The sequence below is a fragment of the Macaca mulatta genome, chromosome 11, assembly GCF_049350105.2.
Source record: "Macaca mulatta isolate MMU2019108-1 chromosome 11, T2T-MMU8v2.0, whole genome shotgun sequence".
Classification (NCBI taxonomy): Eukaryota; Metazoa; Chordata; class Mammalia; order Primates; family Cercopithecidae; genus Macaca; species Macaca mulatta.
Window position 1 is genome coordinate 59,155,321 of NC_133416.1, and position 12,174 is coordinate 59,167,494.

Below are 12,174 nucleotides of genomic sequence, written 5' to 3' on the forward strand. Positions count from 1 at the left end.
ACAAGATTCCAGCGTGAGTAAAAGAGGTTTGGATCAAGTATTCTGAGACTTTCAGAAGTAAATGTAAAAGCAGAAAGAATAAGAGAGGGAGCAAACAAAGGTATTTGGAAGAGAAAATGAAGAGATTCCTTAGTCTTTTTTGTGTCTAAACGGGTTAGAATAAAAATTCAGGAGAAATTTACTTTTTAAAATCCCTTTTATGATTTTTTTTTTTTTTTTTTTTTTTTTTTTTGAGACGGAGTCTCGCTCTGTCACCCAGGCTGGAGTGCAGTGGCCGGATCTCAGCTCACTGCAAGCTCCGCCTCCCGGGTTCACGCCATTCTCCTGCCTCAGCCTCCCGAGTAGCTGGGACTACAGGCGCCTGCCACCTCGCCCGGCTAAGTTTTTGTATTTTTAGTAGAGACGGGGTTTCACTGTGTTAGCCAGGATGGTCTCGATCTCCTGACCTCGTGATCCGCCCGTCTCGTCCTCCCAAAGTGCTGGGATTACAGGCTTGAGCCACCGCGCCCGGCCAAAAATCCCTTATATGATTTAGATCCTAGTCTAATGGGCACCTACTTTAAATGTTCTGACTTTAAGAAATACCACTACCCAAACTCTTAAGCAAGAGGCTGCATGTTTTGGAATTTCTCCCAGAAGAAAGGGATCTGATGAAACGTGAAAAAATACAACAGGCCATAAGTGAAGATCTGCACTGTCTACACTGTCTGTCCACCTGCCAGGACTGCCTCCTTGGTTTCCTTGGGTGGGACTAGCAAGGAATCGGCTCATTTATAGAAAGCCTGAGGAAGGAGGGGTTGGGCACTGAGATATTTAGAATCTGTCTTTGGATTTGAAAAGCCAAGAGATGACTTTCAGAATATTGGAGGAAGAGACAAAGATAGACTATGTATAGCCTAAATCAGTGAGTTATGACAGGGTAGCTTTTCATGGGACTGCCCATAAGTGTCTCATCTCCAGAGGCCACAGTGTGAATGCATTGCCACTTGTTATCCAGATAGTATTGACTGAGTGTGTGATCTGGGACTCGCTTGGGCCCCCACCACCTTCACCCCTCAATGTGTGAGTGCCTCCTTCAGCACTTCCGAGCCCCGACCTCAGTGTTCTAGTGGGCAAAGCAACACTCCTGCCCATGCCAAGAGGTCAGAGCTAGGTTAGTCTCTTGGAAGACAGTGTTGGGGAGAACCAACTGCTGCTGTCTGTGCTATTCTTGTTAGTTGAATAAATAAAGGATTTCAGATTCCAGGGCTGCTGAAGAGGCTTTCAGAGGCGCCAAATTCATTTGCAGTAATTTCCTGTCAAATGGGACACACTTATGTATGATACTTACCCAGCAAAACTCATTAATCCCAGAGGTGATTGTGTACACTGCCTGTTTGAAAAAAATTGTGTGTGCACACACTGGCATACATGAACGCATGTGCATGCTATCCAGGGGCCTTTCAGGATGGGTTAAATGTATTGAGCACTTTTAATGCATTATCTCACTTAGTTGTCACAATAACTTCACAAGGGAGGCACTCAAGTTCTCCTCTTTGGAGGATATCCTTTGTGCCCTCGTGAATGAGGGGCACCTGACTTGGACTACTAAAGGCAGGAGGACGATAATGGAGTGGTCAGGGAAAGCTTTTCAAAAGAAGTGACATTTGAGTTGAATTTTGAAGGATATGTAAGAATTAGGCAGGAAAAAAGCATTGCAGCAAAAGAATGTGTGAGAGCATGCATGCTGCAGGAAGCCGTGGGCGTGCTTGGTTCCTGCTGGGGGAGATAGGGCTGGTGATAGCTCCAGGAACCCTAGGTGGCTCTGCATGAAGTGGGGGGCAGCCCCACATTCTCCAAAAGGAAGATGCTTTCCTCTTGTCAGGCATCTCAATTTGAAGAAAAGGTAGTTCCTCTGTCTCTCACAGGCATAAAGTAGAGCACTTAGAGGATAATAGCGGAGCCTCAAAAGCTCAATAAACAGGTGAAGTTGTGCTCAGTTAAGGGTATCTGTTTGGCCCCATCTCTATAAAAACTGTTTTGGAACATCAAGTATGCTAACGGATTATATTCTAAGTTTGGAAAAGGACCTGCAAAGGATCTCACCATTGATGTCAATGTCTGCTCCCCAATTTCCTGCAGCTCTGCTGTGTGCGTGCACCAGCTGCCTCCAGGCCAACTACACGTGTGAGACAGATGGGGCCTGCATGGTTTCCATTTTCAATCTGGATGGGATGGAGCACCATGTGCGCACCTGCATCCCCAAAGTGGAGCTGGTCCCTGCCGGGAAGCCCTTCTACTGCCTGAGCTCAGAGGACCTGCGCAACACCCACTGCTGCTACACTGACTACTGCAACAGGATCGACTTGAGGGTGCCCAGTGGTGAGTGCATGCCCTTGTTGGACTAGTGGCTCAGCTTGGAGGTAGGGCACCCCGTCGCTTCATTTTTTTCTACCATTGCCCACTTGCTTGGTTTGACGATAAAGATGCCTTTCGGATGCTCCTGAAGGTGACAAAGGCTGGGGTTTCTCAGGAGTTGCTTTTGTAGATTAGAGGGGGAGGAAGCAGATTTTCAAGTTAGTCCCAGAGGTGCCAGCAGTGTTTTGAGTAGTGGCTGAGCAGCCATAGGCAGTGGTGAGGAGTGGAAGAACCAGGCAGGGATCCCCGCGGGAGGATGTGGGACTGATCCGGAAAGAGATGGCCCTAGAGCTGAGCAAAGGTGACTCCTCAAGAGAGGATGGTGGTCAGATGTGAGAAGGGACCAGAATAGAAAAAGGCCAGTAACCAAAGCTGAGAAGCACCACATACCACCCTTTTGCAAGTCTTCCATTCAGGAGGAGGAGAGAAACTAGAGTGGAGCTTAGGGGAGCTGTGGAAAGTTAAAGAGCAGAAACAGGCAGCTGTGTAGGGGCCTGAGGCGGGGATAGTATCATGAAATGCGTGAGATTACAAAGTGGGTTGTGGCTTTGACTGGAAAGAGGTGCCTTAACTAAAGAAGTTGGGCATTTGAGAGCATCTAGGCAGACAGACTAGCCCAGGAAGATCAGAGAGATCAAGGGAGCCTGAACATGTCAACAGGGAAAGGGTTCTTTTTCACTCTTCACTTTGAGGGAGGTGTTTTTACTCTTTCCCTTGTTTTTACTTCTCATTCTTTCCCTCTCCTCTCTCACTTGACCCAGGTCACCTCAAGGAGCCTGAGCACCCGTCCATGTGGGGCCCAGTGGAGCTGGTAGGCATCATCGCCGGCCCGGTGTTCCTCCTGTTCCTCATCATCATCATTGTTTTCCTTGTCATTAACTATCATCAGCGTGTCTATCACAACCGCCAGAGACTGGACATGGAAGATCCCTCATGTGAGATGTGTCTCTCCAAAGACAAGACGCTCCAGGATCTTGTCTACGATCTCTCCACCTCAGGGTCTGGCTCAGGTACTGAGTTCTCCAGGGCATAGTGTCTGTGGTTGACTTTAATCAGTTTCCCAGAAGGATAGAGTGCTTATAGAGAAGGCTGGGGGCACTGCATTTGTTTCTGCCAGCATTGAGTCATTTGGTTTCCTAGTTCCCCTTCTTTTGGAGTCTGACGTGTAATAAGATAAGATAATGGGTTCACAGAAAATCTCTCATTCTCTGGGATTCCCAAGTTCTAGTACACAATTATCCACTACAGAAGTTCTGCCTCTCTAAGCTTTGCAACTGTACGTACATCTATTAAAATTTAGCTGGTTCCACCTGAGCAGTGGAGTGCTCAATTTCAGGGCCCCTTTTGAGAAACAGGAGTGTGCCAGATTCCTGTGAGGTGGTGACAGCTAATCATTGATCTCTGAGCAACCACAAGGGGAGTTTAAGGACATCCAGTAAAGCTTAGAGTTGGGATTTGGTGAATCATTGACTTGTACCAGTTGCCCAAGGGTTTTTGGTGGGGGTGAAAATAAAGGCAGTGTGGGCCTCCAGCATAGCATCAGCACTATTTCCTGTACTGCCTTTTGTTGACCAAGTCTTTCTCAGATGTGGAAAATGAACCAAACACTAGACCTTGGCATAAGACGAGAATTTAGGATAAAAGGGCTTGGGGTTGTTTAGGTCTCAGGGTATATAGCTCAGCTAGTTGTTAAATGTGAACATGAATGCAGAAGAATTTTTTTACTTACTTATTTATTTATTTAGAAACAGAGTCTTGCTCTGTTTCTCAGGCAGCAGTGCAGTGGCACAGTCCCTGCTAACTGAAACCTCCGCCTGCCAGGTTCAAGTGATTCTCCTGCCTCAGCCTCCTGAGTAGCTGGGATTACAGCCATGCGCCACTACAGCAGCTAATTTTTGTATTTTTAGTAGAGACAAGGTTTCGCCACGTTGGCCAGGCTGGTCATATGTTCTTGACCTCAAGTGATCCACCCACCTCGCAAAGAATTTTTTTAATGAAGATAAACCATTATTTTTGTGACAGTGGTATTGCGTTCCTTTTTTTTATTTTTTATTTTTTATTTTTTAGATATGGTCTCACTCTGTTGTTGCCCAGGCTGCAGTGCCATGGTGCAATCACAGCTCACTGCAGCCTCAACCTCCTGGGCTCAAGAGATCCTCCACCTTAGTCTCCTGAGTAGCTGAGATGTCAGGCATGTGCCACCAAGCCTGGCAATTTTTTTTTTTTTAATTTTTGTGGAAGGTCTCACTTTGTTGCCCAGGCTAGTCTCAAATTCTTGACTTCAAGTCCGTTCTTACCAAAGAAAAAACATCCACAAACATCACTGTTGCCATTCTAGCTACAACACAGAGGATCTTATTTGTGAGAACTTTTGCATGTTTTTATATGTTTCCTTGACGTGGGACAAGACTGTTGTTCTGTGGGGAAATTATGCCGTCAGTCATGCCCAGACATTCTGCTTGACACGGGAGTACTTTGAGCTGTGACATCTCCTGAATTTCAGTGGCTTTGCTTTTATTAAGCTCTGCAGTAGAGAGCACCAAAATGATGGATGTATTTAAAAGCTGCATATTTTTAGAAACAGTAGAAATCTAGGGCTCGTTCCTTGTTGAAAGAGGTAGGGCAGTGGTTAGAACCTCCTGGCTGACTGTGGGAATTGATTTGCTGCTAGAGGAGGGTAAATTGGGTTTTCCAAAGTATTTTTAAGACCCAGACCAGCTGAAACAAGGGAAGGGCCATGGTAGTTGTTTAGTCATCTGTAGCAAAATGTTTAATAACTATTTCTCTCTGAGTGGTTTAGTATATTCTTCATTCAGAATATGCAGAGCTTCCAAGGTGTTAGGTTTCTAATGATGTGGTTTTTAAAGTAGTAAGTCCATGCTGCTCATATGACTTTCAATTCATTTAAATAAGTATATACTGAATACCTTCTGGGTGATATAGTTTTAGACAGATTAGAAAGAGGCTGACCTGGCTGGGCGCAGTGGCTCACATCTGTAATCCCAACACTTTGGGAGGCCGAGGCAGGCGGATCACGAGGTCTGGAGATCCAGACCATCCTGGCTAACACGGTGAAACCCCGTCTCTACTAAAAATACAAAAAATTAGCCGGGCGTGGTGACGGGCGCCTGTAGTCCCAGCTACTCGGGAGGCTGAGGAGAATGGTGTGAACCTCGGAGGCGGAGCTTGCAGTGAGCCGAAATCACGCCACTACACTCCAGCCTGGGTGACAGAGGCGAGACTCTGTCTCAAAAAAAAAAAAAAAAAGTCTGACTCCGGGATTGGATCAGAGAGACAGGAATTGTTGGGAAGAGTCTCACAGAGGAGGGCACATTTAAAGGTGTCTTGAGGCTGGGCAGCCACACCTATAATCCCAGCACTTTGGGAGGCCGGGGTGGGCAGATCACATGAGGTCAAAAGTTCGAGACCAGCCTGACTAACGTGGTGAAACCTCGTCTCTACTAAATACAAAATATTAACCGGGTGTAGTGGCGCATGCCTGTAATTCCAGCTACTCGGGAAACTGAGGCAGGAGAATTGCTTGAACCTGGGAGGCAGAGGCTTCAGTGAGCCCAGATCATGCCATTGCACTCCAGCCTGGGCAACAAGAGCAAAGCTCCGTCTCAAAAAACAAAACAAAACAAAAGGCCGGTCACGGTGACTCACACCTGTAATCCCAGCACTTTGGGAGGCCGAGGTGGGTAGATCACCTCAGGTCAGGAGTTCGAGACCAGCCTGAGCAACATGATGAAACCCCCATCTCTACTAAAAATACAAAAATTAGCTGGGTGTGGCGGCGGGCACCTGTAATCCCAGCTACTTGGAAGGCTGAGGCAGGAGAATTGCATGAACCTAGGAGGTGGAGGTTGCAGTGAGCCGAAATCATACCATTGCATTCCAGCCTGAGTGACAGAGCGAGATTCCATCTCAAAAAAAATAAAATAAAAAAGGAGTCTTAAAGAATGAGTTGGAATTTTAAATTTAAGAGAGGCAAGAGGGCAAAGAACATTCCAGGCCAATGAAAATATCTTCAGTAAAAAGACAAAGACATGAAAGTCCACTGTATGTTTAAAGAACCTTTATGATAAGGAGACCAGCATGATGTGCTTGTGCTAGGGAAGCAGGGGGAAGTCAGGCTGGCCCGGGTGTAGAGGACCTTGAGGGCTGACCTTTATCTTATAGGTAAGGGGCTTCTACTGAAAGTTTCCATGTGGGAAACGAATGTTCATTTTTTCCTTTGGAAGGAATTCTGGCAGTGGTGTGGAGGATGAATTCATTCACTACCAGCCTTCTTTTGGGAAGGGTGCGGTGAGGCGGGTTGTGTGTGGGTGCATAGGGCAAGAGCAGGCTGAGATGGGAGGCAAAAGACCTGTTGGAAGTCTTTTAGAGAAGGTCCAAAAGTAGGACAGGCGGACAGAGATGGAGAGGCGGGGGCTAATTTGAGAAACGTTTTGGTGGTTCTATACTGTTGTCATTAAAAGCATAGATTATAGAGTCAGACAGTCCTAGATTTTAAGCCCTGCTTTGCCACTTAACTGCTTGTATGAATTTGAATATTACGTAACCTCCTCTTTGAGCCTTAGTTTTCTTGTTTATAAAATGGGGATGATAACAGTGCCTTACCTTCCAGGTGGTTTGGGGAAGTGAGATAATTTATGTAAAGCCCTTAGCATGGAGCCTAATGCATAGTAAGCATGCAGTAAATGGTAGTTCCCATCTACCAGACCTAGGGATTAATAATATATTTATTAATTTGGGGGTGGGAGTAAGAGAGTTAAAGAGTCAGTTGTGATGGTAAGGGTGATTAGATACATAGAGACACATTGAATGAGTCACATGAAGCAATGTTGAGTTTTATAAAGACAGTAAAATTAATCTTAGACTAAACATAGATAGTCCTCCATTCTACCTCTGGAGTTGTGCTTGGGAGCAGAGCTTTGCTCTCTTTGGAGGTGGGAACCCGTGGGCCTCACAGCACTGCCCTCTAGTGGCTAATAAGCAGAACAGCCAGAAGGTGGCCCCCAGTACATGAGCCTCCAGTTTCATGTTCTCTGCCCTCTTTCCTTCCTGCACCAAAATAAAGCAGATGTGGGTAGATCGGCCCACAGGTGGCTGGCTGAAGAGTCGGTAAATCTGGTCAAACATTTACGTTCAAATCTATCATCTATGCTTACTGAGAGGAGAAATTGCGTAGATAAGGAGTAGCTAATCATACACGTTTCCCATTTGTGTTCACTCTTTGCCCATCTCTCCGCCTGGCTCAGCCCTCTGGTAGATTACCTGGAAATGTGCAGGAGCAGCAGCAGCTCTCCCTGGTTAATGCACCAGTGTAGGATGAAGACACCATGTTAAGGGTCTTTCCATTGTGCCAGTTAGTGTGGGAGTTGGAAAATTTGTCAAATTTGCAGTGTCAGGTTTCTTCCCATTCTTTGGTCCACAGGGTTACCTCTCTTTGTCCAGCGCACAGTGGCCCGAACCATCGTTTTACAAGAGATTATTGGCAAGGGTCGGTTTGGGGAAGTATGGCGCGGCCGCTGGAGGGGTGGTGATGTGGCTGTGAAAATATTCTCTTCTCGTGAAGAACGGTCTTGGTTCCGGGAAGCGGAGATATACCAGACAGTCATGCTGCGCCATGAAAACATCCTTGGATTTATTGCCGCTGACAATAAAGGTAAGGGCTGGGCTTGGATACAGCATTCCCAGATGGAGGATGCCAGAGAAAGTGCATAGCTATGGGATGCACAGCTCTGTTTGCCTTCATCATTGTAACCCGTAGAAAGAGAACTTGAATAAGGTCAAGGTTTCCACGCTTTTCTTAAGGCGTGGAGCCTTTTATTCCATGAAAAGCTTATACAGAAATCCAGGTTATCAAGCAAATAAACAAGGAGTTCTTAGATAAACAAGATACATCCCCTCACCCTACCTGCTTAATTTCTCTTTCTCCACTCTCCCAAACCCACCTCCAGTGTAGTTCCTGCAGGGGGTTCCGTAAGCTTATTTTGAAAATCACTGTGATGGGCTGGGCACGGTGGTTCACGCATGTAATCCCAGCACTGTGGGAGGCCGAGGCAGGCAGATCTCTTGAGGTCAGGAGTTCGTGACCAGCCTGGCCAACGTGTTGAAACCCCATCTCTACTAAAAATACAAAAATGAGCTGGGCATGGTGACACGCACCTGTAATCCCAGCTACTCAGGAGGCTGAGGCAGGCCAATTGCTTGAACCCAGGAGGCGGAGGTTGCAGTGAGCTGGAGGTTGCAGTGAGCTGAGGTCGCGCCACTGCACTCCAGCCTGCGTGACAGAGTGAGACTCTGTCTCAAAAAAAAAGAAAAAAGAAAAAAAATCACTAGGATGAGGAATTGTGGCCTCAACCCTGGCAGGGAAGGATAACGACAGAAAAGCCTGTAGTCCACAAAGTGTCGCCTAGTGGCCTTCAGACTCCGCTCTTGGTCAGTCCTGTCCCTGAGGATTCTTCTTTCCTTCTTCCTATCCCTTTTATTGCTTTAGTTTTTGAGTCTTTTATGTGCCAGGCACCTCCCTATGTTTGAGGACATCATCGACTAGCAAAGCACGACAAGTAAGGGTGATTAGAGGAGGTAAACATGAGTTGTTCTGTTGAGCACAAATTGGGGCTGACTCACACCTGAGCCCAATGGAGACAAAGGTGGCAAGAGTTCAGGAAGAAAAACCTTCCTTGCAGGGAAGGGCACTGCAGACCTGTGCGAAGTTGAGGTGTTTGGGGCCCTGCAAGTAACTTGGATGGCTGTGGGTGGAGAGACAGGCAGAGGCCAGATTGTGAGGGGCCTTTCTGAGAGGATTGTATTCCGTTCTGAAGATAGTGGGTAGTAATTATAATTTCTTTCATTAATTCTATAACATTTATTGATTGCTGTGGGCCAGACCTCTGCTGGCTGCTTGGACCATCACGCATAAGAGCAAGACACAGTCCCTCCCCTCACAGAGCTCCCAGGAAGAAGGGGAAGTGGCACCCAGAGTGCAGAGAGGATGCCATGAATGGCTGGTTCACATTGTGGAAGGGTCTCTCTAGCAGTTGTGACATGGCTTGCTCCTGTGGCACAGTGCAATTTAGAAGTTAGTGTCTAAAACACTATCACCTTTTGGTAAAGTTTAAATCTTACATGTTTTAAAAGGATCAAATCATGTCTTCAAACGTATCGGGAGGGCGCTCAGGATTTTGGGACTGGTTAGAGTGCGAGAAGCAGTGTGTTGGGCGGGCCCCTTGTTTGTGATAAGAGAAGCGAAGATGTGTGTGTTTCCAGGATCCATTCCCTTTATTGATTCTGGCAGCTTGTGTGGGTAGGGATCTGGCTTTCAAAACCCACATTAAGGCCAGGGAAGGGGAACAATCGGACTCCCTCGTTCTTGCCTTTTTAACATGGTGTATATATAGTATGGTGCCCTGGAATCAGCGCCAGCCTGGAATTTTGGAGATTTCAACTCAATTTCCAATCTTCCTATTGACAATGGTGTGGCTTAATTCGATTCCTGGCTTTGGTGTTTCTTTTTCTCCCTCCTCCTGCTCTCCTCCTCCTTGCTGTCCCTAGTGTAAAAGAGAAAATAAAGTGTATGCACTCTACCTTCCATTGCTCCTCTGAAGGATGAGATGCCTCTCTGGGAATACTTGGAAGTGGGCTGTTCATGCACTGAAAAGCATTTTTTGGCCTGGAATCCAGTAATGCATAAAGGAGATCTTTCCTTCTCACAGAAATACCATAGCCTGGTAAGAACAACAGACTGAAAAGAAACATTACAGATGAGACAGGTGCTGTGTTTGGGCTGTGTTCAGAGGATCGCTGGGACACAGGAGGCCCTCCAAGGCTTTCCTGCTTGGTGGTGGTAGATCCAGCTCATTGTGGTTCTCCTGTGCCCATGAGCAAGTCTTGGTCAGGATCAAAGCAGTGCTGCAGACAAACCTGGTGATAGCTGTTACTTTCCCTAGGCATATGCCTCCTCTTTCCTGAGTATTTCATACTTCTAATTTGACATAATGTTCAGAATCCTACAGCTCACCTAAAAGAAATCAGGAGCCGTCCTAAGAAAGAAATGGTGTCCCCTGTCCTTACTGAGGTCCCAAACTGGTAGACCACTATAAATGAAAGGACGCTAGATGGGGCGTTAGGGGGCGTGGAGGTGGGAAATGTGAATTTGGGAGTCTAACTGGATTTTGTATTGTACACACTCATCCTTACCAACTTTCACCGTTTCGCTGATAGTTACGCATTTTCTGGAACTCATGTGTGGTTCTCTGCAGATAATGGCACCTGGACACAGCTGTGGCTCGTTTCTGACTATCATGAGCACGGGTCCCTGTTTGATTATCTGAACCGGTACACAGTGACAATTGAGGGGATGATTAAGCTGGCCTTGTCTGCTGCTAGTGGGCTGGCACACCTGCACATGGAGATTGTGGGCACCCAAGGTGAGTGGACTAGCGCAGGAGCGGCAAAGTGACATAGGCATGAAAGGTCCGCATCATCCTGATTTAGTTCCTAGAATTTCTTTTCACTGAGGAAGTTGGGGCTGGACCTCAGGAACTCTAGTTTAATTTAAAGGAAAGGAGGTTTGAGCTTCACTTAAGTGAGGTATCTACAGGGTGTTCCCTTCACCTCTGTCTTTAGAACTCCCTCAGGAATCCTATGATATCAATATTCAGCTACTTGTCAATCAATGGCTTGACGTAGTCATTTGTTATGAAGGAGTAATCATCTTAGAATCCCACAGTAGACATGAGAAAAAATGGAAGTAAAAAGATAAACCAGTGTACTGGGAACATCAGTTTAGTGATTTCCATGTTCATAGATGGGGACAGCTGGCTTAAAGGCCACTTGGTGGATTAGATGCTGGGCCTTACTAATCTGGGAAGGTTTTCCTGGAGGAAGAAGACCTGAAGCTCTGCTGCCTGTTGACTGTCATGTCAGCTCTTTGAGACATCCTGGATCTTGTCCAAAGGCAGGTGTGATCCCTGATGCCTGGTTGACCAGTGCCACAATGGAAAATCACCCATGAAAGTTGGGTCCTATTCCTATAGCCTGTGCAATGCCAGTTCTCATCATCGGACCTGTTTCCTTCTGAGAACTAGGAGGCATTGTAGCAACTTGCCTTCAGTCCCTCAGCACTTCTATACCTGAGCATATTTGCTCAGGGAAGACGAGTAGTAGTAGTAAATATTAATACAAATATTAGCTAAATACACATGTCCTTCTGTGGTCTCAGCTACATGAATGCATTTAATCCTCACAACAGTCCCATGAAATAAGTTCTGTCATTCTGATTTTATGGATGAGAAGACTGAGGTACAGAGGGGTAAAGTCACTTTTCCAGGGTCACTGGATTAGCAGGAGGCAAAGCCAGGACTCAAAACTATACAGTCTGGCTGGAGAGTCTATGCTTTTAACATTTATATCATCTCTCTGTAAAGATCCCTGTTTTTTTCTCTGCCAGGGAAGCCTGGAATTGCTCATCGAGACTTAAAGTCAAAGAACATTCTGGTGAAGAAAAATGGCATGTGTGCCATAGCAGACCTGGGCCTGGCTGTCCGTCACGATGCAGTCACTGACACCATCGACATTGCCCCAAATCAGAGGGTGGGGACCAAACGGTAGGAGAGCCTGGGCCTCTGGCCTTGCTAAGCAGCTTCTACTGAGTATCCCATGTGTGCCGTTTCCCCATATGCACAGGAGAAGGAGGTGTCGAAAAAGGAGGCGAGGACGTTGTTCTCAGCCCACTGAAAGTTGAATTGAACATGCACTCCCCACATT

General features: G+C 46.5%; 1 protein-coding gene across 17 annotated transcripts in view; it reads left to right on the top strand.

Moving 5' to 3' along the window:
- ACVR1B (activin A receptor type 1B) overlaps nucleotides 1–12,174 on the top strand; it is a 45,782-nt gene that overhangs the window by 22,130 nt on the left and 11,478 nt on the right. For 9 of the 17 annotated variants that reach the window (XM_077952452.1, XM_077952456.1, XM_077952458.1 and 6 more), the window contains 5 exon segments: nucleotides 2,122–2,361; nucleotides 3,159–3,407; nucleotides 7,838–8,068; nucleotides 10,668–10,835; nucleotides 11,858–12,014. In XM_077952452.1, coding sequence (XP_077808578.1) covers nucleotides 2,122–2,361; nucleotides 3,159–3,407; nucleotides 7,838–8,068; nucleotides 10,668–10,835; nucleotides 11,858–12,014 — 1,045 coding nt within the window. 17 annotated transcript variants of the gene reach the window in all.